Below are 25,850 nucleotides of genomic sequence, written 5' to 3'. Positions count from 1 at the left end.
CCGAAGAGTCGGCAGTGGTGAATACATTTGTTTGACCTGTGTGCACCAGGTGAGTTTGTTTTAGTTTTTTGTGGATATGGTACCATTTTGGTTTGTATTTGGCACGGTCTTAGGACCTATATTGGTACAAAGTGTTTGTGAACACTTTGCCAGGCAACATAGCAAATTTGGCTTACTTTCGAAAATGCCTGGGTTTATCAGATTCTTGGTTTCTTGTTGTTGTTGTTGCTCTGTAGATGCTCCATTGGAAGAAAGTCAGCCGGCGCCTCCAGAAGGCACTCCGAACTTTGATATGTATGTGAGCCAGGGCCCTAATATGTTTAGTACGCTATGGCACAAATATAGGAGGGTCAATGTCGAGTTGCAGTGGCTGTTGACAAGCACTTTTGATGAACAAAAAAGTGTTTTTTTACAGGAGAAGTAGTTTGCAAAAAGAGGTAGGCAGTCTATGTTTGATTCTCTTCGAACGTGGCAAAAGGAGGCTACACAGAGACGAGTGAAAGCAGAGCAAGAGGCCCGGAAGGGGAGAATGCAAACATTGACTCAGAAAGATGTAGCACATGATAGAGAGAAACAAATGCTAGGAATTGAACGTAAAGGTACAATGTTTCGATTAAATATTGATAATCTTATCTTATAGAAGAAATGTATACATTTGTGGAACATTTGTTAGATACTCGACCCCGCCCCGATATTCCTCACAGAGGATATATCCTGGCCTTCCCTCACAGACTCAGCTACCTGGTTCTGCTGTCTCTGCTTCTGTTACTATTGATCGGACTACTTTTGCCATGGCATCTCCTGTCCAGTCTTTACCTTTGCCCTCTGTGGCAACTGAGACTGTTAGTACTCCTGCAACACCTATTGCTTCGGCATCTCTTTTGCCAGCTCTTACATCTGAGACGCAGCCGGCAGCAACATTAGTGCCAGTTACTTCTGTTTCTACTCCCACTGTATTCTTCCATCCCCCGACATTACTGAGTAGTGGGACACCAGTGCGTGGATCTGAGTATAGAGAGTGGACGAAATGTATGGAATGTATGGGGCGGACGTTAGTCCGATCTGATATGGGAGATGCGGAGAAGAGGGTAGTTGCTAATCTAGCTGCCGAGTGGGCTCGGAATCCCATTTATGGTGTGGAAGATGTGTAGAGTGTGATGAAAGATTATGAGCCTTTTGTACAACAGCATGCCCTTAAGCACATGTCCGCTACTTTGATCAGTCTTTGGGAGCAGTGTTTCAATGATGCGGCACTGCAAATTCTATATGATATTAAGGATCATGTATATGTTACTGATATGGCACCTGGTCAAGTTTTTAGTAATGTTGCGACAGTGGTTGCTTATCGGGGTAGACTCCTTAGGAAGGGCCCCACCCCGGTATCTCAGTTTCCGATGCGGGAGGTTCATCCTATCTATCATCCCAAAGTACCAGAGCTAAGGGATCAGCATGATATCATTACTAGACATGGGGTAGTGGCCGTTTCCAAGAACAATGGGTTTATTCTCCGTGGAAAAGGAGTGAAGTCTCGTCTCTTAAGACTCAGTTACCCGACCCTAGGAAGAATCCGACTGCTTATTATAAAGAATTGAGTGAAGCTGCCTCTTCAACAGTGATGACGCTTGGTACTAGTTCCGGTCGATATCTGGAGACAAGTACACACAGGAACATGTTGCTGAATTGGGTGGTACATGGGACCAAATTATGGTATGGGATCAGAAACGGAAGCCAGGTGATAAGCCAAGAGCGGAGATACCTGCTTTGCCCGGCCGTATCATTACGTATATGCATTCCTTTATTCCTCCGAGAAAAGTCGATTGGGACAAGTTATCGGCTTGCCGTCAGAAGAAAGATGAGAGTGTGTCTGGTTTTTTTCACTCACTTTGAAGGTGTGTTTCTAGATTATAGGGGATAGGATTTGTCGATCGAAGGTGGTGTGTGACTGTTTGTTAATAGATTTGTTTCCAATTTGCTTCCTGAGGTTGCGACCAGATTGCAGGCTTCCGAGAGCACCTGGTCCACCTCTTCCCCTTCTGTTATTTTGAATACGGCACAGTATTATGAGCACAGGGAAAATGAGGATAAAGAGAGGTCAGAGAAGAAGCACAAGGATTTGAAGACGAAGGTGCTGTTGCATCAGGCTTCTAGGGGAAATGATAGAGGACGTGGTGGTTCGGCCCGACAGCTTCCGCCACTAGCAGGCCTACAAATACCACGCCTTTAGGACTAAATCAGTGTGCGTATTGTAAAGAGGGAGGGACACTGGCGTAGCGATTGTCCGGTGCTTTCACAGAAGGTGGCGTCCCAAGAGGTTGAGGTTCTCAAGGGCGGGGTCACAGAGCTGGTGGACAGGACAGGGCTCAGAATGCTGTGGCCCCGCAGGGTCGTTCTGATCAGAATTATTTTGATGACTCCTGGGGAGGACAGTATTATCATGATGATTATGATGCGGATGAGGTGACCAGAAATGTCTTACACCTAGGACAGCTAGGGACAGAGTGAGGGGCCAGTTCCGATACCTGTAGGTCACCGTGGTCCGTATGTTAGTGCGGATGTGCATGGTTCGGCTAAGGAGATTTTGGTAGGTACAGGTGCGACAAACAGTTCTATTTCTCGTTCCTGGGGCGGCTCTGTCTGGCCATAATAATGTTTCGGTAGGATTTTATGGTGTAGCGGTTGTGAGCCCCATTTCAAAACCTTTTGCGTTGACTATTGGTCCTTTCACTGTGGTTTTGCCATTCTTGTTGTCGACTATTTGTGGAGAAAAGTTGATGGACATGTTGAAAAAATTGCATGCCACGATTTATTGCTCTACGGCGGGTGTTTACATGACAATGGGTCCTGATGTTATGCGCTATGCACTGCCAGTCCAAAGATGTGCCTCTTCCTGCGGAGTTTAAAGATGTACCGTCCACCCTTTGGGTGGCAGGTGACACAGATATGGGATTGTTACAGATACCACCAGTTTCGATTTGAGTTAAAGACAATGCCATTTTACCTCGCATTCCTCAGTATAAAATACCGCAGGCAGTTGAGCGAGCTTTATTGCAAATTATACAGGACTTGGTTGAGGAGACGACTGCTAATGTTTGAAATCCGAGATCAATTTACAAGATCATTGGAATCAGGTAGGTACTTTTGGAATTATGTATTTGACAAAATGACTGTAAAATAAACAAATAACGTTTTTTGACATATGAACCTCAAACGCGTTAATGTTATCCTATGGGAGGAAACACATGCTGCAAGCACATACTTGAAGTCGATGTTCGAGGGTGCTATGGGGTTAAGGTCCAAAGAACCACTAGCAGTTATAGTTTACCTGCTGTGGCGTGTCCGAGTGTAGAGGTGCTGTAGGGGTTGCTAGCCTCGAGTGCTACACCGTTGAAGTCAATGGGCACCTGAAAGCAAAGGCTGCAAGGGGAGATGTGAGGACAAGTTCGGCAGAACTCAAAGGGGAGCTCTGTTCATTAGGATCTTTGGAGCAAGGGAGCGCAGTCGGTTGTTGTAAGAAAGTGCCCTCTTTTTGCATGGTTCCCCCCACATTTTGCCAACCTGCTGATGTACTTTGACTGAGTGTGCCCTGAGTTCCTGCCAAACAGGTACCCAGGGCCTATGTTGTTTCCCTAAACTGCAATAAAAACAAAACCCAATTGGCACTCTTTGGCCACAGGTCAGCCCCTTGTAAATGGTACCACAGATATCAAGGGCACTGTGGCCATGGAAGGCCTCTAAGGGCTGCAGCACTTATTGTGCCACCATTAGAGGCCCTGTGCCTTGACACACACACACTTTCATTACAGGCTGCTTGTTTTGGTGCAGAACAAAGTGAAGAGTCGACATGGCACACATCCCTGTGCGCCATGCCTACAACCCACCGCCCTGGCATAGATCAGCTACCCCTCTAGCTAGATGCACTATACCAGTGGTGAGTGTGCAGATGCATGAGCCCTGTACCCCTATAGTGTCTAAGCCAATTCTTAGACATTGTAAGTACAGTAATGCCATTACGAGTATATGGTGCTGGGACTTTGTCATTACGAACTCCACAGCATCATAATGGCTTTACTAAAAAATGGAAAGTTTGAAATCAAACTTTTCAGCACATTAAACCCACACTGATGCCAGTGCGGGATTTAATGAAAAATGCACTCAGAGGGCATCTTAGAGATGCCCCCTGAAACACTCGTGTCCAGGCTGGGTGGCTGCTCGCCAGCTGCCACCACTAGACATGTTTCTGGACCCCTGGGTCGAAAGCCTGCTGCTCTCAGGGGTCTGAAACAATGCACATCCTGGGACGATGGGCAGGGTCCACGAAGGGAAAGCTTCAAATGTTTGCCGCCTTTGTGAGCTACCCTAGGCCTTTGCTGCTGCCAGCAACTGGCCCCCACCAATTCTGACCCCCCACTTTGGGTGGGAAAATCTGCGGGAAAACCAAATGAGAAAGGGAGGTGTGCCTACTTTACCCACTTCTCAGGGGGGAGGTGAGATGAAGCACAACTCTCAGTCCCCGCCATCTTGCAGATAGGGAGACCCAGCCAACCAGAGTGAGGCTTATGCCCTCCTCCCTCTGGAGGATGGCATAAGAGGGGGTATACCCACTCCAAGGAAGGGATGCATTGGTGGTCCCAACCTTTACTTACCTGTAACGCCCCTAAATCTAGTAGTTAGGGGCAACCCTGAACCTTGCCTCCTCAGACCAGAATCAACAACAAGAAGAGAAGAGAAAGGACCGAAGAACCCGGGCTGAAACTAAGAAGAGAACGCCCACTGACTTGGCCCCAGCCCTACCAGCCTGTCCCCACCTTGAACCTGCTACAGCGAAATCCTGGTGTGTCCTGCAGCCAGCAACCTCAAGAACCCTGAGGACTTGCCCTGCCTTCCAAGTCAAAGACTTTGTTTCCCGTGAGCACCGGATTTGCTCACCCACAGACTCTGGCTCCGGCCAATTCCGCGAGTCAGCACCACTCTGCACTCGACGCCTATGGCCCGAGTTCCAAATGGCCCAACACCACGAGGAGGTCTTCCAGCCGATCCTGACCTGAGATCTGGTGATCTCTGACATGCCTCGAATCTCCAAGCGAAGCCTGCAGCCTCTTTCTGGAGGATCCCCCCGACCGCGGCCGGAGCTGTTAAGAAAAACCCGAATCCTAAAGACACCCCTGCAGCCGACGTCCCACGGCCTTGGGTGGCCCAACCGATGGTGTCCCAGCATCCCCAGACATCCCAACTTACCTCTCCAACCAGTGGTCACCTCCAGAAGATCTTCGTCCCCAAGCCTGCAGTCTTTGTTGAAACCGGGAATCCCCTTTGAATTCAACAGGGCACCCGACGCCAAAACAGCACCCTGCACCCAGCTGCGCTGCGGGTGTACTTTGGGTGCTAACTCTGATCTCCTTTTGCCCTGAGCCTAAAACCTGGAGCTTTGCTCCCACAACCCTGTGGCCGCCACGTGAGCAGCAACCAACAGGAGGCCTCCTGTGCCCCATTGGATAACATTGGGACTCAGCACCCGGCCACCCTAGTGCCACTGAGGGTGCTTTGAGGGTGCATCCCTGACCCTGGTGGAACCCTGGTTCTAACCCCAGAATACCAACTCCCACAACCAAGTACTTACCTGTTAACCAATACCTATATTTTCTCCATAGGAATACATCAACTGTTTTTCCTTGAAAATTGTTCCAAGGGTGGAGTTGGTTTTATATGAGAACTTGAAAAACTGCAAATAATTGACAACTGCTTTACTTACCTTTTCTATAGGAAATGTCCCAGTGTGATCTCTAGGCATATCACATCAAGTAGAAAAAGTAATCCATAAAGTAATCTGTAAAGTAATCAAAAGTAATCTAACAGTAATTTTCACTATATTGCAAAGATTTACAAACCTGTAACAAAGACGTTTTCATTCAGCTTGCTTGTGTTGTTCAACCTGCCTTGAAAAGTACCATTTACACTTACCTGCAACAGGCTTGCTTGGTTCTAGAAAATAAATATAACTAAATAATATTTTTTATACAAACAAATTGGTTTGAGTTCAGTCTTTGAGTCTCTGATAACGCCTTACTGCTTGCCCACACTACCACAAATAGAGAGTAAGGTGCTATCTACTTTTACCTCCGCTTACCTTTGGGGTTCCACTGGACTCTGTGCACACTATACCTCATTCTAGTACAGTACATACAGAGCTAGCTTCCTACAGTTGTCGTTAACCCGGGCTGTGGGGCTCTAGTGCAGTGGTGTTTGGCCTGCTGGCCACTTGCGTTGGAGGCTGTCACAGTTCTCGCTTAGGCCTGTAGAGGGGAGGAAATCAAGACAGCAGGGCCACTCTGTGTCAGCCTCATCGGCCCTGAAGTCCCTCATCCTGCAGATCGATTTGGGGGCGGTGGTGTCTGGGCTGGACACTCCAAAAGCCTTGATCAGATAGAGTTCTAGCTGCTTATTCATTACCTTTGAATTTCCCAGACGTCAGGCTGGATCCGGAATCTTTTGCTGACCAATTCCCCTCACGCACGATGTCGGGTGGCTCCATTCGGCTCTGTGTGATGACGTTGGTAGCATCAGTTATGACGTCGCGGTGCCTATATAGGCGACACCCAGGCGCGTGGACGTTAGTTCTTCTCTTTCCGCGACAGTTGAGCACCGATTTGGTTAGAGCTACCCCTCGGCTGCTTTTTGGTAGGCTTTTTCTTGACTTTTTTAAATATTTTTGGATTCGATTACGTGTGCGAGGGATGTCTTTGAGAAAGACAGATTTCAAACCATGCGGAACTTCGTCCCGCATGATGTTGGTCACAGATCCCCCACCATGTATGTCTGTGGTGTCTTGAACACGACCACGAGTCGAAGTCGTGTTCAGACTGTCCGGCGATGGCCCCGCAGACCTAGAGGGCGCAAGAATGAAGTTGCTTGCGGCCTGGCAGTCAACACTGTCAAGCGAGACACCGAGGTGGTCACGGTCCCGTTTGAAGAAGAGGAGGTTGCGGGACCGCTCACAGAGCCCTAAGTCCTCTTCCTCCCATTCGAGGTCTTCTGGACACTCGGAGAAGAGGCACAAGAAGAAGAAGAAGGCCATGCCGACTTCGACTTCATCTCAACTGACGTGTGTCGTTGGGAGAAGTAAGGAGCACCAACGCTCTAGGCACAGTTCTGCGGAGCCAGAGCCCATGTCTACTTCACGCCTTCCACCCTTTCCGGGAGCCGAAGCGACTCCCGCTCAAATTAAAGAGTTTTATGAGGCCATGTGCTGCGTATTTGAGCGGAACGAACCCGCTGGTGAGCCCTCGGGCCCCGCGGGGTCGGATGGAGCCCCATTGGGTTGGTCGGCTCTGGCCATGGAGCCGGTGGGGCCTCAGGGATCCGATCCTAGATCTGGATCGATGCCGGTCGTGCCAACATGACCTTCCCCGGCATCTAATCCAATTTCAGTTCCTACAACATCGCCGATTCCTGTCGGTGGTGCAAGCCCCATCCTCATCCCTGACAACACGGAGCAGGAACTGTGTCGAACGACACCGATTCCAACGTCGACAGAACCCAGGGGTTCTATGTCGTTGCCAGAGCGCTTTGTGGACGTGCTGGGCTCAAGAGAGGAATGAGAGGAGTCTGGAGAATCTCTTAAGAACCAGGATGTCTCTCAGAAGACAATGGACTGATATGGGAAGCTTGGGGAAGCCAGTGGCCTGGATACTTCCCCAGACACTGGCTTTCTCTCTCCGCCTACAGTGGCTACTGCGGAGGGGGCGTCCTATGCCATGGTGGTTAAGAGGGCAGCAGAGGTCCTAGGAATGGAGCTGCCCTCCGTGCAGGTCAGGACTAATCTCCTGACCTAAGTGCTTCAGCCTGGGGCTTCCACTTCTGAACCCCTATTGCCTTTTAATGAGGCACATACGGACGTCCTTCTAGGAACTTTGTCCAAGCCTAGCACAGGGGCTCATGTGAACAGGACGATTGCACGCCGCAATCTCCCAGCTCCGGGCGACCCAAAGTTCCTCAGCCAACACCCCACCCCAGAAAGTTTGGTGGTGCAGGCTTCTACGTGCCAAGGCACATTCCCTTCCACCCCTCCGGATTGGGAATCCAAGAGACTGACCTCATTTGTAAAGATGTTTTCTTCCTCCAGTCTGGCATTGCGGTCGGTGAATACCGCGTGCTTATTGGGCAGTTTCTCCCACTCTCTTTGGGAGACGTTTGCGCAGGTGCTGCCACAAGTCCCGGAGTAGGCCCGGGCTGTGCTCTCCCAAGCTGTCAAAGATGGGAGGGATGCAGCAAAATTCCCGTATGGGTTAGATACGACCGATTCGCTGGGTGGGCCGATTTCAATGACAGTGGCCTTGATACGCCACGTCTTGCTTCGTACAACTGGCTTCTCGGGGATGTCCAAACCAAATTGATGGGCACGCCCTTTGATGGAACCCGCCTTTTTGGGGAAGAGGCAGACTCGGCCCTGTTCAGGTTCAAGGACTCTCGAGCTACGGCCAGATCCTTGGGCCTCTCCTCCACTCCTCATGGCCAGTCTTCCCTTCGCCCCTTTCATGCCAACAGAAGGGGTTTCAAGCCACCTCAGCCCTATCCTAGCCACTGTCTCGCTCAGACTACCCAAGCCGTGAGTGGATGTTGATGCAGTACATTCTGTCTTTGGAATGGAGGCCAGAAGTCGCCTAAAACACTACCCCCAGCAGCCACAGCCTCCTAGCACTCCTACTCTGAGTCTGCAGGACCACACTACTCCAGTGGGTGGGAGAATTCATCATCATCTCCCCCGCTGGAGATCTATAACAACAGACAAGTGGGTCTTGCTGATCGTCCAGGGGGGCTATTCTCTCCCTTTCCTTTCTTTTCCTCCTCCTATTCCTCTAACTCAAGAACGGCTGGTGGAGGATCATTTAAAGTTGCTCCAAGAGGAAGTTACAGCTATTTTGGCCAAAGGAACTATAGAAAGGGTCTTAGCTTCAGAAGAAGGCAGTGGCTGTTATTCCCGCAACTTTTTGATTCCGAAGGAGAACAAAAGGCTTCGGCCCATTTTGGATCTTCAGACCGTCAATCTCTTCCTCAAAAAGGAGAAATATAAAATACTCATATTGGCTCAGGTCTTGTCTGCCTTAGACCAAGGAGACGGGACGGCTGCGTTGGACCTGCAGGATGCATATTTCCACATTCCCATCCTGCCGGGTTAAAGGCATGATCTGCGGTTCAAGGTAGGCCGCGAGCACTTTCAGTTTACTGTGCTCCCCTTCGGTCTTACCAGTGCCCCTCAGGTTCTCTCCAAGGTGATGGTGGTGATTTCAGCTCATCTGCGTAGGTCAGGGGTGTCAGTCATCCCCTACCTCGACAACTGGTTGTTGAAGGCGTCCTCACCCCAGGCAGTTGTCTCCCACCTTCAGACTATGGCGAACCTCCCACATTCGCTGGGGTTCTCTGTAAACATGCCAAATTCATACCTGATTCCTCCTTAAATGCTCCCTTTCATCGGAGCAGTTCTGGACACAGTGCAGTTTCGGGCTTAACCTCCCGAGCGGCGAGTCAGTGATATTCAGGGTATGATTCCGATGTTTTAGCCTCTATCCTGGATTTCGATGAGGTTGACTCTGAGGCTGTTGGATCTCATGGCCTCCTGCATCTTGTTGGTAAGACACGCCAGGTGGCGTATGCGGGCTCTGCAGTGGGACTTGACGTTCCAAAGGGCACAGCTTCGTGGAAATCTCACAGACGTGGTTTAGATCTCGGTACGAACTGCAAAGGATCTACGGTGGTGGTTAACAAACTCTGATTGAGTCAGCGGCAGACCTCTCTCCCTTCCCCACATAGATTTCACAGTAGTGACGGATGCGTCACTTCTGGGATGGGATGGCCCCATGGGAGAGGTGGAGATCAGGGGTCACTGGTCTCCGGCGGAGATAGGACTCCACATAAACTTGTTGGAGCTCCGAGTGATTCGGTTGGCATTGAAAGCATTTCTTCCCTCTGTCAAGGGGAAGCTGGTGCAGGTGTTTACGGCCAACACCACCGCCATGTGGTACTGCAACAAGCAGAGTGGGGTGGGGTCGTGGACCCTTTGTCGAGAGGCCCTTCTTCTCTGGACATGGCTGGAACAGCAGGGCATATCCCTTGTGGTTTAACACCTGGCATGTTCTCTGAACGCCAGGGCAGACGATCTCAGTCATCGATGCCTTCAGGATCACGAATGGCGTCTCCAGTAGGAGGTGGCACAAGGTCTCTGACAGCGGGGAGAACCTTGGTTAGATTTGTTCGCCTCCGAAGAGAACATGCAATGTCAGCAGTACTGCGCGCTGGAGTTTTGAAGGTGGCTATCACTCGGCGACGCGTTTCGTCACGAGTGGAGCGCAGGCCTATTGCACGCCTTTCCACCCATACCACTCCTGCCCCGGGTTCTGAAGAAGATCAGAAGCAACCGGGCCCAAGTCATTCTTGTGGCACCGGACTGGGCAAGGAGATTCTGGTATCCAGAGCTACTGAGCATGAGTGTCGATCCTCTGATCAGGCTACCCCTTTGAGAGGATTTTCTGTCTCAGCAGCTGGGGAGGCTTCTCCACCCGAACCTGTCAACTCTGTGCCTCCATGCGTGGTGATTGAGTGACTACATTTGATAGCTGTTGACCTTCCTCCCAAAGTCTGTAATGTTATTCTGGCGGCCCTCCACTAAGACGGTATACACCTGCCGTTGGGAGAAATGTGTATTGTACTGTACAGAAAGGTCCATTGACCCTCTTTCTGCTTCTCTTTCTACTGTCTTTTTATTCATTCTAACTGTTGCCGAGCAGGGTTCTACTTTGGGTACTCTCAAAGGTTACCTCTCTACTTTTTTGTGGCTGCCAGACCAACCTTCTCTCTTTAAATCTCCTATTGTAAATAGATTTCTGAAAGGGCTGGGCCCTTTATTTCCACCTACGCCCTTTGTCATGCCACAATGGGACCTTAATTTGGTCCTCACTTACCTGATGTGCGCTCTTTTCGAGCCTTTGCACAATTGTCCCCTCCGGCTGTTGACCATCAAAACAGCCTTCTTGGTGCCGATTACATCGGCCTGGAGGGTGAGTGAATTGCAGGCATTATCCAGCTCGCTTCCTTATCTTATGTCCTTTCCGGACAATGTGGTGCTTAGCACCCTGGCATCTTTTTTGCCAAAGGTTGTGACCCCATTCCATCTGGGTCAGTCCTCACTTTGCCCACCTTGTTTGCTGCCCCACATCCCTCTAAGGAAGAGGAGCATCTCCACCGACTGGACCCAAAAAGAGAGTTGTCGTTCTACCTTGAACACACAAAACTCTTTGTGGGGTATGTGGGAGCGAAGAAGGAAAGTGCAGTGCAGAAAAGGACCATCTCTCACTGGGTCGTTCTCTGCATTAAAATCTGTTACACCTTGGCGAAGAAGCAGCCCTCTAAAGGATTAATGGCCCACTACAGGCTGCGACTACGGCCATGGCTCGGGATGTCCCAGTCCAAGACATCTGTCAGTCAGCAACATGGGCATCATTGCACACGTTCGCAAAATATATTGCCTTGATGGTCAAGTGCGCAGGGAATGGCACTTTGCCCGTTCAGTCCTGCAAGACTTCTTAGTCTAGATCATGAGTCCGCAACCCAGCACTGGGATGGTATGGCTCGGGTATCTGACTCAAAGGTATGGAATCTGCAGCTAGAAGTCTCCATCAGATGAACAAGTTACTTACCTTTGGTAACGCATTATCTGGTAGAGACTCTATCTAGCTGCAGATTCTTTACAGCCCCACCCATGCCTCCGTGCTTTGCGGACTGATTTAGTAGGACTAGGGTTGTTTACCCTTTCTGGGCCCTAGTTTTTGCACACGACTACGCCAGTTACTTCGTGGATCTGCGCTTCTGGCATGGAAAATACAAAAAGTACTGATGTCCGCGTGCCTCGGTGGCACCTATATAGGCACTGTGATGTATAACCGATGCTACTGATGTGATGACGTCACGCGGAGCCGAATGGAGCCACCCGAAGTCGCACGCAAGGGGTATTGCTCAGCAAAAGTTTCTGGATCCAGTCTGATGCCTGGAAAATTCAAAGATAAGGAATCTGCAGCTAGATAGAGTCTCTGCCAGATAATGCGTTACCGAAGGTAAGTAACTGGTTCGTTATTGCAAGTGCTCCAGTTCCCAGGGTACTGGTGCAGGGGGGCACCTGGAGGGACTAGGGTACCTCAACTTGGTGGCTAGATGGGGCTGACCTTGTTGTACCACAAAAAGATCTTCCTGTCATGATGCTCCCTCGGTGAGCCTGATGGCCAGCAAAATGGTGTACCGGACAAGGGCAGTGGGGTGGCGCTTCCACCCCAATTGAGATGCTGAGTGCTTGTTGAGGCACTGGACAGTCTTCCAAGGGCTTGGAAGGTTGATCTGCTTTTGGACAAGTCGGGTCTTTGCAATTGTCGAGGTGCCAGCAGCCAGGCAAGGTTTGGTGCCAAGTTTGGTGTTAGTCCTCTATTCACACACTGACGGCTCTTCTTTGTCCTTGTTCTGTTCCCAGGTAGACAAATCTGTCTCTGGTGTCAGGGGACCCCTAAATACAGAGGTTAGTGGCATTTAGGAGAGTGTAGGGCAGTAGCCAATGGGCTACCTACCCCTGGGGTGTCTATCCCCCACTTTATGACTATTTTCTGTGAGGAGTGGGCATAATCCTGACCTGGAGTTGGAAGATGCCATCAGACAGGAGGACGCGTGCGGCACGCGGCGAAACCAGATATCCATGGAGTGGTCAATGCTCCTCCACAGCTTCACACAAGCACAAGCCACCCCATCAGAAACCCCACTTGCCAGCCAGACGGCACCAGGCCCAGGCATGCCTCGAACCCCACAAGAACCCCCGGAGCGAGGCCATCCCTACTGCCCCAAATGGAACACTACACTTGTCTCGATGAGGGATCACCCCTCGATGTTGTCGGACCTGCGAAGATTAATGCCCTTATGCCTTGCCCCATTTCCCTGAGTTATGTCTCCCCAGTTTGGTTGCATAAACGTATTGTTCCTTTCCAACATCCCATACGGACAGCAAGGGTACAACAGTTACACCTTAGAACTAGACACTCCAATATGTCACCCAGTATCCCCGAACAGGCACACATCTAAGCATACCCCATGCACTAAGACAAGTAATTCCTCAGTGGACTAACATTTTCAGCCATGCTAATGTGGACAATGAATGTGATGCAATGATTAAAGCTATTGATTGATGTATACCCTGTATGGTAAATACAAAATACAGTAAAAAGGTTTAAAAAAAAAAAAATCCTGACCAGGAGTTCTAGTTTCACCAAAACCAAAATGGTGAACCCCTTCTTCGACTGTCCACTTCAGGTAGCCCAAGCCTTCTGACTATCTCATTTCCCACCTGCTCTGGTACCAAATGGGCCTTATAGCTATAGGTGGCATTTCTCTGGTCTGGACAAAGCTGAGGTTGCATTTTAAAGGCGGTAGAGGCTTTGAAGCCTCTGGCCTTGAGATGCTAATCTGCTAGTTGTCCTTCCGGAGGAGGTGTGAATACCTTCCACCAGATCAGGCATTGTTTCTGACCTCTGAGAGCCTGGGCTTTCCCTCCAGGGGGTCAGAAACTCATCTGTGGTGGCAGGGTGTAAGAGACCAGTCAGCCAGCACACGATGTCACTAGTAGGGTTTCAGGTTGCCCTCTGGGTGCATGTCATTATAAATCTGTTACTGGCATCAATATAGATTTATTAAGACATGGTGTTTGATACCAAACACCATTACTTTCAGTGAAGCCATCATGTAGCTGGGTAACATGTAATGACCACTGCCCAGTACATGTCATTGATCACTTGCAATGTCTAGCAACGGAACTATGCATTACAAGGACACATCTGCTCTTGCAAGTGTGCCCTCACATGTAATTTAATGCACCCTGCCTTAGGGCTCTAAGACAGGCTGTAAGGGTGACTTACATATAGTACATACACTGTACATGGGCAAGGTACACCGAGATTGTGCATGCAGTTTGTGCGTGGGGTCCCTGGGGGTGGCATAGTACATGCTGCAACCCTTAGGGACTCTCTTTAGAACCCATGCCCTAGGTCCCAGGGTTACCATTTAATGGGGACTTACAGGGGTGCTAACGTCTTTGCTAATTCAACATTTATCTTGTTTTTAGAGAAAAAGCACTGGCACTGGGCCCTGGATATAGCGGGGACCCAGTGCACTACCAATCAACAACACCGTTACCAGTGAGCAAAACGTGTTGGTGACTGTCAAAAAGGGGTTCTTTCCTACAGCGCGGAGATTGAGCGGCAATAGTTGGCAGCTTTCAACCTTCCGCCCAAAGTCTGTGATGGTATTCTGGCAGCCAGGCATCCCTCCACCAAAACAGTATACGCCTGCTGCTGGGGCACATTTGTGGCATGGTGTGCAGAAAAACAGGGTGATCCCCTTTCTGCTCCCCTTTCTTTTCTTTATCATTTCCCTGGCCCAGTAGGGATCTGCTCTGGGCACCTTAAAGGGTTATTCTTCTGCTATATCAGCCTTTCTGTGGTTGCCTGATCCGCCATCCCTCTTCTAATCCCCTATTGCACATAGTTACTTGAAAGGTTTGCCACATGTTTCCTACTTCTACCTCTATTGTGCCTCAATGGGACCTTAATCTCATCCTGATGTTCTTGATGTGCGCTCCCTTTGAGCCCTGGCACAACTGTTCTCTCGGGCGGCTTACCATCAAGACAGACTTCCTGGTAGCAATGACATCTGCTTGGAGGGTCAGTGAGCTTCAGGCTTGGTCATCCAAGCCTCTGTATTTGAACATCTACCCAGGCAAGCTGATTCTTCATACCAGAGCTTCCTTTCTGCTGAAAGTAGTCACTCCTTTTTTATGTAGGCCAGTCCATCGCCCTCCCTGTTTTTTACGCTCTGCCACATCCCTTTAAAGAAGAGGAGCGACTTCACCCAAAAAGAGCACTGTTGTTTTACCTTGATCGCACTAAAGAGTTATGCGTGGACAACCAACTCTTCGTGCGTTACGTCGGAGCAAAGAATGAGGAGACTATGCAGAAGCGGGCCATCTCCTGATGAATTGTGCTCTACGTTAACATCTGCGACGCATTGGCCAAGAAGCAACCCCCTGAGGGTTTGTTAGCTCTTTCCACCAGAGCCAAGGCAGCAACCACCACATCAGCACATGGAGTTCCGGTCCTGGACATCTGCCAGGCAGCTACGTTGGCCTCTCTGCACTCATTCACGAAACATTTCTACCTGGAAAGTCCAGTACGTAGAGATGGGCACTTTGTAGTTCGGTTCTTTAGGAATATTTTTGTATGAAATTATTTCGCAGACCCTCCTCCAGAGAAGTATAGCTTAGGTATCTATTATGAGATAAGGAATCTGCGGCTAGAAGTCTCTATCAGATGAACAAGTTATTTACTGACCGTAACACCATATCTGTTGAAATTTTATCTAGCAGCAGATTTGTTTACCGACCCACTCATCCTCCCCGCTTTGTTAACAGACTTCTAGGGACAGGGCTGCTCCCCTTTCAGGGCCCTAGTTTTCCACATCAGTCATCAGTGTTCTTCGTGGCACAGTACTCCTGGCATTGAAGGTTGCAAAAAGAAACTGACGTCAGCACCCTGGAGCTGGTGCCTATATAAGCACCGTGCACATCACATCCGGCATGGCTATCGCGTGGAGCAGATCGATACCACCTACTGGCGGACACAGGTACTGCTCACAAAATGTTTCCAGGTTCAGTTTGATGCCTGGTGATAATTCTACGATAAGGAATCTGCAGCTAGATAGTCTCTATCAGATAAGGTGTTACCGAAGGTAAGTAACTTGTTCATTAGCTACGTAGGAGGATCACGGTCAGATGTTGCAGGTAAAGTCATTCATTAATTAATATTAAATATCAACCGCAAACATGTTTACACTCTACTCAACATTTTGTCAGCTGTTTTCATTAAGTGCAAAACACACTGCCATCTGAGAAAAAAATTATGACCGAGACTCTAAAATGACGAAAGTAAGTTGATTCTCTTGAGGTGTTTTTGATGTGTGCACTGGACCTTAAAAAATGAAAAAGACCTCTTCCCTACACATTTTAAACTGTTTTATTGCAATATAGCAGTGTGCTTAAGTGTTAACTGTGTAATATTTTACCTCCCTAGTTGGAGCCTGAACCTGTTCAGGAAATCTGCATTAGTGAGTCACAGGTACTGCTTGTAATCTCTCACCTGTTACCTTTCTTTCCACATTGTTGTTTTACTTGAAATTGTCTGCTATGAGCCAGATTTCATTACTCTCTACACATGTCTGCTACATTATATTGGTAATCACTCAGTATATTAGCAATATTGGCAAGCACAGCTATAAAAAGTGAGCTACCAGAAAACTCCCTTCTGTGAATGAGCCAGGTTTGTTAGGAATGTATTTAAACAAGTAGTATGACAGTTTCATCACAGAGAAGCAATATCTTTCACTAAAAAGCAAGGTGGTACCCAGAACGTTATTTCCGCCTGTATTTGTTATAGATGACAGATATGCTAGGAAGTAGTATGACCTCTAACTGAATTCTGTTGACACAGTAAATGGGAGGCACAGAGGGGAAATTTACAGCTGGTAAGATAAGTCAGTGAATTTAGTGTTTGCATAGTATCTGTTCTATAGAGCGCAAAAAACCTGAAAGCAACAGTAGCAAACCCTTTAAGAAAGAAGTTATACTAAATAATTTGGAAAAGTAAGTAAAAGGATCATAGAACCACAGGTCAAACTCCTGAGCACTTCTGAAGATAAAGAAGGAATTGTATCTAGGACCTTTGTAATTATTGGATTCTTTTTCTACCATTGTGGTTAGTTTTTCCTACTTCTCCTTCCATTTTCTTTTTTTACTTTTTGTTTTTAATGCTTCTGCTTGCTGTGTTCATCATTTTTGTGTCTGGAGCTATTAATTTTACTATTCAGAACTATAATCAATTTAATTCAGTGCCACTGTGAATTCAGTACACCTTGTAATTGGTATTCTGTCACTACTGCTATGTAAAACTATAAACCATCTTATCTATCATTTACCTTGTTGTTTAGAACACTGTGACTAATATTTATGCAAACTTTGTTGTTTTTTATTAAATGTGGTTGGCCCCCTGAATAACTTCTTTTGACAGTTTTGTCATTATGAACCTCTCACACATGATGTTGGAACCTTTGTACCTTTTTGCACATGCTTAAATTACTGAACCGCTTTTGTAAAGAAGCCTTTATGTAAAGTGTTCAGCCACTCTTTTTTGCACTATAAGAAACTGTTCCTAAAAAAAAACGAGTAAGATAAATTATCACAGCCTAATAGACTAACAGCAGCTAGTGTCAGAAGCATCTTAGCTATTTTTCAAGTCTGACTTGACATCTATTCTAGACAGTTGTCTAAAAATATATGTGGTGGAGAATGTATGTCTTTGCACTTGCCTCCTCTGCAGTTCAGTGCAATATTGTGCGGTACTAATTCACATCTGAAAAGTACAGTAAATCATCACATAATATTTTTTCACTTCCGCAGGCTTTTAATAAATGTTTTAGAAAAGGCTCATATTTTGCATAAAGAAGTGATCCATGTGTGCTAATAAACAAACTTCGGCAAAGCACATAAGTCTAGCTTAAATCTACCAACACAATCATGAGAAAACTCTTTTGCATACTCATTAAAGCTTAACCAGTTGGCTTTGTCAGTGTTTGTTGCCATTAATCCACACTGGAGTGTCACTAAAAATTGACTTTTTTTAAAATTAATTCAGTTAAATTGGGAAAGCAATATTTCTTTCAAACCTTGATTAATATTTGATTACATTCAGCAGATTTATAATTGCTTTCCCTTTAGCTCATCACATAAATATGTTTGGATACTGGCCCTTTAATTAAAATTGTCTTTATTAGAAAATGAAAATGTTTCTCTTGTAAAGGTTCTGGGGGTTGATGTAAATGTTTGTAAACTTTTCTTTGTAAGGAGGCTATGTAGATGTTGAAGGCACTTGTAAGTAAGTAAATATACTTTATTCGAATTCAAAATTCATGAAGTCATAAAAGCAGCAGGTTCATTACAAAGGCAAGTATAAAAATATTAAAATACATACAAAGTTACTCTAAAAATTGATTAAACTTTTCCTTTTCCTTATAATACTTTTTAAAAAACCTAGCATGATTGACACACTATATTCATCGTTTAGAGAAACTAAAAACAATAAGGCTGGGCGACATTGTCTCCATGAACCATGTTTTTTTAAAAATGGCTTAATCCATCTCGATCTTTCGAACGAATAAAATTTACAAAAACAGATTACGTGCAAAGTGGATTGAGTGGACAAATTATCGCACGGGCAGTTACAGAGATTTCTAGCCCAGTCATTTGCTGTGGGAAAAGTAACTAGTCGAAAGAAAACATCAAACCTAAGTCTAGTTAGTAAGTATCGGTCAAAACCCTCTTGACACCAAATTAGATAAGGCTGGATGGAATAGGAGACTAGTGTAAGTTGATGTCGCTGTACAAGTTTCTTGTTTAATTCTACACCAAGTCTAAGTGATTCTACATGATGCCAACACAACTCCTTCAAGGCCTTGCCAGTAATCCTAGACATTAGCTCAGGTTGATGGTAAAACTCAGGTCTACCAAGGTCCCTGGTGAAGTTGCGTATATACTTCAACCAGGGTATCCTGGAAGCCCTGTCCAACCCCATACATTCCTTAATGATGTTTCTGTTTAACAATAGGGCTGGCGAGGTCCATACTGTATACCAAAGCAGAACTGGTTGTATACTAATCAAGTCACTCACGTGACGCACTCCCAACTCTGCATGACAATTAAAAACAGGGGAGCTGGCAGGGGTTGCCAAGATAAATCTAAGAAATGCGTTCTCTACCTTTTGCATTGAGGACGAATTTTGAATCCCCCAAATTCCTGCCCCATATGGCACTTGTAGTCGTAAGCCAACCAATAAAAGTATAGCTCGCTTACAGTACCAGGAGAGGTTAATCTTGTGTTTTGTAAATTTTGTTTGTAGCAAGTGTGGTGGTAGATACACATGCTCTGCATACTCCTGCCATTTAGTGTTGGGTCCGGTTGATTACCACTTATTTTCCTTGAAGAAGTCTTCTGAGTCACAAGGTCTTGGAGACTCTTCCTCTGGTCATGGATGTGCATGGGCATCGACTAGTTTGTTGGATTATTTTTCTCTGCTGTTGGGTTATGACATGAGTCAGCATGATCCTGGTCTCAATGAGTTTGTCAGTTCCCATCGCAGCCCTTCCTCGGCTTGCTCTGGACAGCCTTTTACGCCAGAGCACAACAAGAGACACTGTGACTGTTGTTCAGCTTTCCGTTGCAAGAATATTCTGCTTCAACGTCAATACTGATGGTGGGACACAGTAGGAAAGCCATATTGTCGTCAGAAATGCTGGATATCTTCGGCGAAGCTGATCCGCTTGGTGTGAAGATGATTTGGGTGAGTTGTTACATCTTCCAGCACACCAGCACAGTCCTCAATTAATTGACTCTGAAGATTTGGAGTCAGGCGAGGAGGAAATACTGGAGGAAGTAGAACAGGTACGCGAGGACGTTCCATCCTTCTTGGTCAGCTCTAGTCCACACTTGAAGATCACGGCTCGTATGACTACTGTTGATGCCCCATCCCTTCCCATGGCTCAGAAACAACTGCACGTTGTAATCAAGCGCCCCCACTATGGCTAACGGGCAATGAGCCCTGAGCCAAAGATGTTGTCACCTTTGGGTGCACCACTGCCATCTGGCTCTGGTTGACACTAAAGCAATGCCTTACTCCCATCCTAGAGTCCAAGGACTGTCGGGCCGAACCCTTCATGCCGGCTTTCTCATCAAAGCTGAAAACGACATTGGCACTGAGGCAGCCACTATCTCATGGGTACTCACAAACATTTTCCCAGGGCCACACATTTGGTCTGTGGTGTGACAGAGGGCCGCATTGATACCAGCAAGGTGGTGGTCGGGGTTCGTGGTAAGGTGAATGTAAGGGAAGCTAGGCGTATACATCTAGTGTCTGAATTGCACAATGTGAAACCAACAATTGGGATGAATCCCAGCTTCTTCGCTTAATTAAATTGTGTGATCCTAGGGAATTATTAAGATAATAGAAATCGCAGATCCCAGAAGGTGCACATGACAACTGGCTTGCCTCTTCATACACTATTGGAATTGTTATCAGGGTGTAGGGAAGAATGAATGTTTCTCAATTCATGTTTGAAAACTATCACTTTAAAAAAAAAAAAAAAAAACTTCTCAATGCACTAATAATCTGATTTACTAAGGTTAAACGGTTCTGACAAGCTGGTTCTGTGAACTACAGATTCCTTTCTACCAAAAGTCCTCACTCCCTTAAAGGTCGGTCAGTATATTACCCTCCTACTGTTTTTTTGCTTCACCACATCCCTCTAAAGAATAGGAGCAACTTCACCTACTGGACCCAAAAATAGTGATGATGTTCTACATTGACGGCACAAAAGAGTTCTGGGTGGGCGAGATCTGCTACGCATTGGCCTAGAGGCAACCGCTTTCGAGCTCATTCTACCAGAGCCATGGCTGCGACAACTGCGATAGGATGCGAAGACCTAGTCCTCGTCACCTGCCAAGCAGCAATGTGCACACGTTCAAAAAACATTACTGCCTGGACAGTCAGATCCGTTGGGGCGGGCATTTTGTCTGTTCTGTCCTGCAAGACATTTTGATGTGAAATTGTTTTGCAGATCCACCTCTAGGAAGGGTTCGTTTGGGTATCTATTCCAAGGTAGGGAATCTGCGGTTAGAAGTCTCTATCAGAAGAACAAGTTACTTACCTTTGGTAACGCATTATCTGGTAGAGATTCTGTCTAGCCGCAGATTCCTTACCGACCCACTGTAAGAAAGTGGCTCTGTATATACTGCACCAAGGTAAGGTACATTGTGTACAGAGTCCACAGTCTCCAGAGGTTTGGCAGAGGTTAAAGTTAGATATAACCTTACTCTCTAAAGTGGTAGCTTGGTCGAGCAGTAAGGCAGTATCAGAGGACAGTGTAAAGCATTTGTTGTACACACTCAGTCAGCAAATGGTCTCACATACTCAAGAACTGAACTCTAGGCCAGTGGTTTTGTATATAAAAATATATAGTTGTTTTTATTTTAGAACCACAAGTAGGTATCAAAATACTTTCTCAGAATGAAATGCTCTATTTGAATACTTTCAATAGCAATAAACCTTTGAATGCAATAGTTACAGTTGTTGCAATAGACAACACAAGTTAAACACAATTATAACATTAAGCTCAATATGAATCTTTAAGTAAAGGCAATATCAATTACTTTGCATAGGTTTTTCTTACTCAGGGCTGGGTCCTGGAGTCAGCCCTGGTGCATCTCCTGTAAACAGTTGAAAGAAATCGTTTTTGTGACACAGGCGATTTTTAAGGAATATTTGTATGTTTCGACAATTGACAGAATTTCTGGCAAAAAACAGGCAATGTTATCCTATGGAGGAAAGTTTGGTTATCGGAAAATCGCAGTTATAATTACTTTTCAGGGTCAGTGCTGGGCACCAAGATCCAGCACTGGGATTTCTCCTGATGATTTTTAGTGAATATTTTAAAGTTTCAAAACTCGACGCTTAGAAGAATTTCCAAGTGAAACCAGTCAATGTTACCCTATGGAGAAAATGTAGGTTATCGGCTTTCAGGTAAGTACTCAACTGGCAGACTTAAGGTTCTGGGCATAGACTCAGGGGTCTCCCAGGGTCAGGTAGGTACAGTTGTTACACCCACAGCGGCACAGGGTCAGCCAGGTGCAGAGGGAGTAGGCCCAATGTTAGCCTATGGCTGGTAGGGGGCCTTTGGTTGGTGGCTACTTGCAGGCAGGCCATGCGGCTGTGGGAGCTGGGCTCCTGGTCACTTACTCAGGGCAAGTGGGGAAGTAGAATAGGACAGATGATGCACTTCCAGGGGCAATCGGGCGGCTGGGTGCAGGGTGCTTTTGAGCCGTCGGGCGCTCAATGTAGTTCAATGGAGAAGCTGCAAGATGAACAAAGGCTGCAAGCTCGGGGACGGAGATTCTTCAGGTGCGACCACCACATCGAGAGGTAAGTTGGGAAGCTCTAGGTTAGGTAGGCACCCAGGAGCTGGGCACAGGAGGCCGCAGGGCGCCGGGTGCAGGGGTGTCTTTTGGAGTCGGGGAATCTTACCCTCTGCTGGTCGCGTTTGGGGGGTCCCTGGAGTTGAGGCTGCAGGCTTCGTCAGGATCGTCTAGGAGGGTCCTTGGGTGCTGGATTCTTGGTCACAGTCGCCGGGGGGACGTCCTCATGGTCTTTGTTCACTCAGGCACAGGCCGGGCTCGGCGGGTACAGAGTGTGCTGGATTTGCGGTTCCTGGCTGGCACCAGGGGTTGCTGCTGTTAGAGCAGAACCACTGCTCGTGGGAGTCTTTAGATGAGCAAAGCAGTCAGGTCCTCCGGGGTTTTCGAGGTTGCTGACCACAGGAGACACCGGGATTTAGCAGGAGCAGGTTCGAGGGTCGACCGGCCTGTACGGCTGGGGCCAAGTCAGTTTGTGTCGTCCTCTTGTTAGCAGCTGCACGGCAGGTCTTCTTTCTTCTAGTTCTTCTTCTTGTTTCGGAATCGGGATATGCGGAAGGAAGGTTCAGGGTGCCCCTTAATACTAAATTTAGGGGTGTTACAGGTAGGTAAAGGTCAGGGACCAATGGGTTCCTTCCCTAGGGTGGGTACACACCCTAGCCTGCCACTCTCCAGGGGGAGGGGGCAGGAGCCTAGACCTGACTGGGTAGGGCTCCCCATCCTCAAAATGGCGAGAGCCCGGAGTTGTGCTTCACCTCACCTCCCCCACCTGAGGGGTGGGGTTGGCAGAGGCTGGCACACCCCCTTTCCTCACTTGGGTTTTCCCGCCAATCTTCCCGCCAGAGTGGGGGTCAGAACCGGTGGGGGCCAGTTGCTGAGTACAGCAAGTGGCCTGGAGAAGCTCACAAAGGCAGCATGCCTTTGAAGCTTCCCCTGCCCATCCTGGGGAGGAGGCCTAGCACCTCACCCAGGATGTGCATTGTTGCAGGCCCACGAGAGCGGATGGCTCTCTACCCAGGGGTCCATCAACATGTCTGCTGGGTGGCAGCCTAGGCAACCTCTCAGTCAGGACACTGGTTGTTGGTTAGTTTCAAGGGGCAATTCTCTAAGATGCCCTCTGTCGTACATTTTACATTAAATTCCACACTGGCTTCAGTGTGGGTTTAATGTGCTGAGAAGTTTGATTCCAAACTTCTCAGTCTTCAGTGTAGCCATCATGGTGCTGTGGAGTTCGTGATTACGACCTCCCAGCACCATATACTCTTAATGGCAGCACTGCACTTACAGTAGGGGTACTGTAGGGGTACAGGGCTCATGCACCTGTACCCACACCACTGGCATAGGGCACCCAGCTAGAGGGGTGACTAAGGTATGCCAGGGCAGTGTGTTGTGGGCATGGCACACAGGGATGTGTGCCATGTCGATTCTCTGTTTTGTTCTGTGCTAAGACACTCAGCCTGCAAAGGCAGTGTGTGTGTGTCAGGGTACAGGGCCTCTTAGGGTGGCACAATAAGTGCTGCAGCCCTTAGGGGCCTTCTCTGGTTACAGGGCCCTGGGGCCCTGGATACCTATGGTACCATTTGCCAGGGGCTGACATGTGGCCAGAGATGCCAATTGGGTTTAGGCATCAATACAGTTTTAGGGAAGGAACACAGGCACTGGGCACCTGATTGGCAGGAGCCCAGGGCACACTCAGTCAAAGTATTTCAGCAAAAAGTGGGGGCATACCATGCAGGAAAGATGGCACTTTCTCACACCCACCCATCCTCCCCGCTCTGCGAATGAACTTCTAAGGACAGGGCATTCTTCTTTCAGGGCCCTATTTTTCCACAGGAGTGGTCAGTGTACTTCGTAGTTCCGCGCTCCTGGCTTGGAAAGTTGTGTAAAGAAGCTGACGTCAGCGCACTGGGGTGTAGCCTGTATAGCACGTCCCTTCAGGCTCGGATGACGCCACAGAGAGCCAATCGATACCACCTACCGGCACGTAGATGTAATGCTCATGAAAAAGTTCGGCATCCAGTATGAGTATGACACCTTGGAATAATTCTAAGTTCAGGACTTTGCGACTGGGTAGAATTTCTACCAGATAAGGCATTACTGAAGATAAGTAACTTGTTCATTACTACAGATTTAAACTAGCACAAATGTTGATTTGAACTAGCACAAATGTTTTCGTTTTGTGCTATGTTCATAAAATCTGCAGTGCTGAATCTGAAATGCTGGTGAACAATGTTGAATGATCCGACTGACAGGACCCTTTCTATATGAGGCATTAAACAACAGTGAGAGAGACTGGCTCAAATAAATTTCAGTATGCAGACGACAATGATCCATTAAATCACAATGGAGCGTCTTCAGGAAATCGCTGAACTGGAAGCTACCAGAACCTAACCCTCGGCCATCCCAAACACTGCAAAGTCTTGCTCAGCTTCCTTGAATGCACAGTAACCAAAATTTGGAAAACCACCCAGAGTACCATAATGGAATGCTCTTTACGGGACATTTATTTACTTATGTTGAAAGTTTCCTTTTCCACATTCAAAGGCATAGCCCTACTGCTGTTTCCACGAAGGAAAACCTAAACTTTCCAGTGTGTTCTCTGATTCAGGCCCAGTGTTCTTTCTTAAGAACTACATGGATACTATTTCTTTAAATATTCTGGAAGGCCTCTCTTGTGAATAAACCTACTTCTTCTCCCAGGGAAAGAGCTATGCATCATCATTCCTTTCCCTTTATAATCACACAGTACATAGAGTTGTTTTTTAATGGTGAATTGAAGCTGACTCTTTTAAGAAAATATTAATAAATATTCTTTAATGAATAAACTAATAATTCGCATAGAGGACAATATAATAAATCCAGAGACAATAGTAAAGAAACAATTTTAAAATCCTTCAGAGTTAGAATTGTCTTTAATCATTTTTGAACATCAATAAGAAACCAAACATATAAGTAATGTGCAACCTTTTTTTGATCCAGTGACATATCAGCATCCTTTCTTTTAAAGGAAGGCCAACTGGCGTGAACAGAAAATTCATTAATTTTCTTTCTAGTTTTTAAAATTGCCCAGAAGGTCACAAAATATACTTAAAAACAGTGAAACCTATTCATAAACAGCATTTTGTAGTATGTGAGAAGTCCAACAATGGTATTATTCACATACTACAACATGCTATACACAAACCTACATGTGGGCTATATTCTCTAAAGTGTTCACTTGAGCGGCCACGCAGCCCCTCTCACAGTGCTGCGCATTTAAATTCCAAGAGCCCACATACACTTTTTAATAAGCCTTTACATGGTAGTGTTTGTGTGTTTTCCCTTTGAGTGTGGGTTAAATCAATCCCCCCTCCCCATGTCAAACACTAAAGGAAGGGCAGGTTAAACAAAAGGAACTACTAACATGCATTCAATCGTTCACTGTGGATAGAATTTGCGTTTAAAATAAAGCTTTACTCATTTTGTGCTCTGAGAAACAAAGTGTTCATTCAAGGGCTCTTGTACACAAAGTGTCAGAATATATTTGCTGTTATTGAGGTGGAATGCAGGGGAAGTAATTTCCTCCTTTTTAGCAGTACTTCTTGCTTTTGGAAGGCAGACAGAGTGTAGGGAGCTGGTTCTGTAAATGGTATGCCACTAGGTGGTTATACCGTACCTAGAGTTCAGGGGTTTCCGAAAAGTGTACAGGGCTCAATGTAAAATCCAAAGTGCTCTATTAGTGGTACTATAGGCGAGCAGCCTTAGGCCTAACACAGACGACTGT

General features: G+C 47.1%; 1 protein-coding gene across 5 annotated transcripts in view; it reads left to right on the top strand.

Moving 5' to 3' along the window:
• Window positions 1-25,850, top strand: part of TASOR2 (transcription activation suppressor family member 2) — a 1,022,580-nt gene that overhangs the window by 612,863 nt on the left and 383,867 nt on the right. For 2 of the 5 annotated variants that reach the window (XM_085653576.1, XM_085653573.1), the window contains exon 18: window positions 16,146-16,190. The exons of the other annotated variants lie outside the window; for them this stretch is intronic. In XM_085653576.1, coding sequence (XP_085509702.1) covers window positions 16,146-16,190 — 45 coding nt within the window. The remainder of the gene's footprint in view (window positions 1-16,145; window positions 16,191-25,850) is intronic. 5 annotated transcript variants of the gene reach the window in all.

This window comes from Triturus cristatus, chromosome 4_1 (genome assembly GCF_964204655.1).
Source record: "Triturus cristatus chromosome 4_1, aTriCri1.1, whole genome shotgun sequence".
Taxonomy (NCBI): domain Eukaryota; kingdom Metazoa; phylum Chordata; class Amphibia; order Caudata; family Salamandridae; genus Triturus; species Triturus cristatus.
The sequence above is the reverse complement of the archived record's forward strand: the minus strand, read 5'-3'. Positions and strand labels throughout refer to the sequence as shown.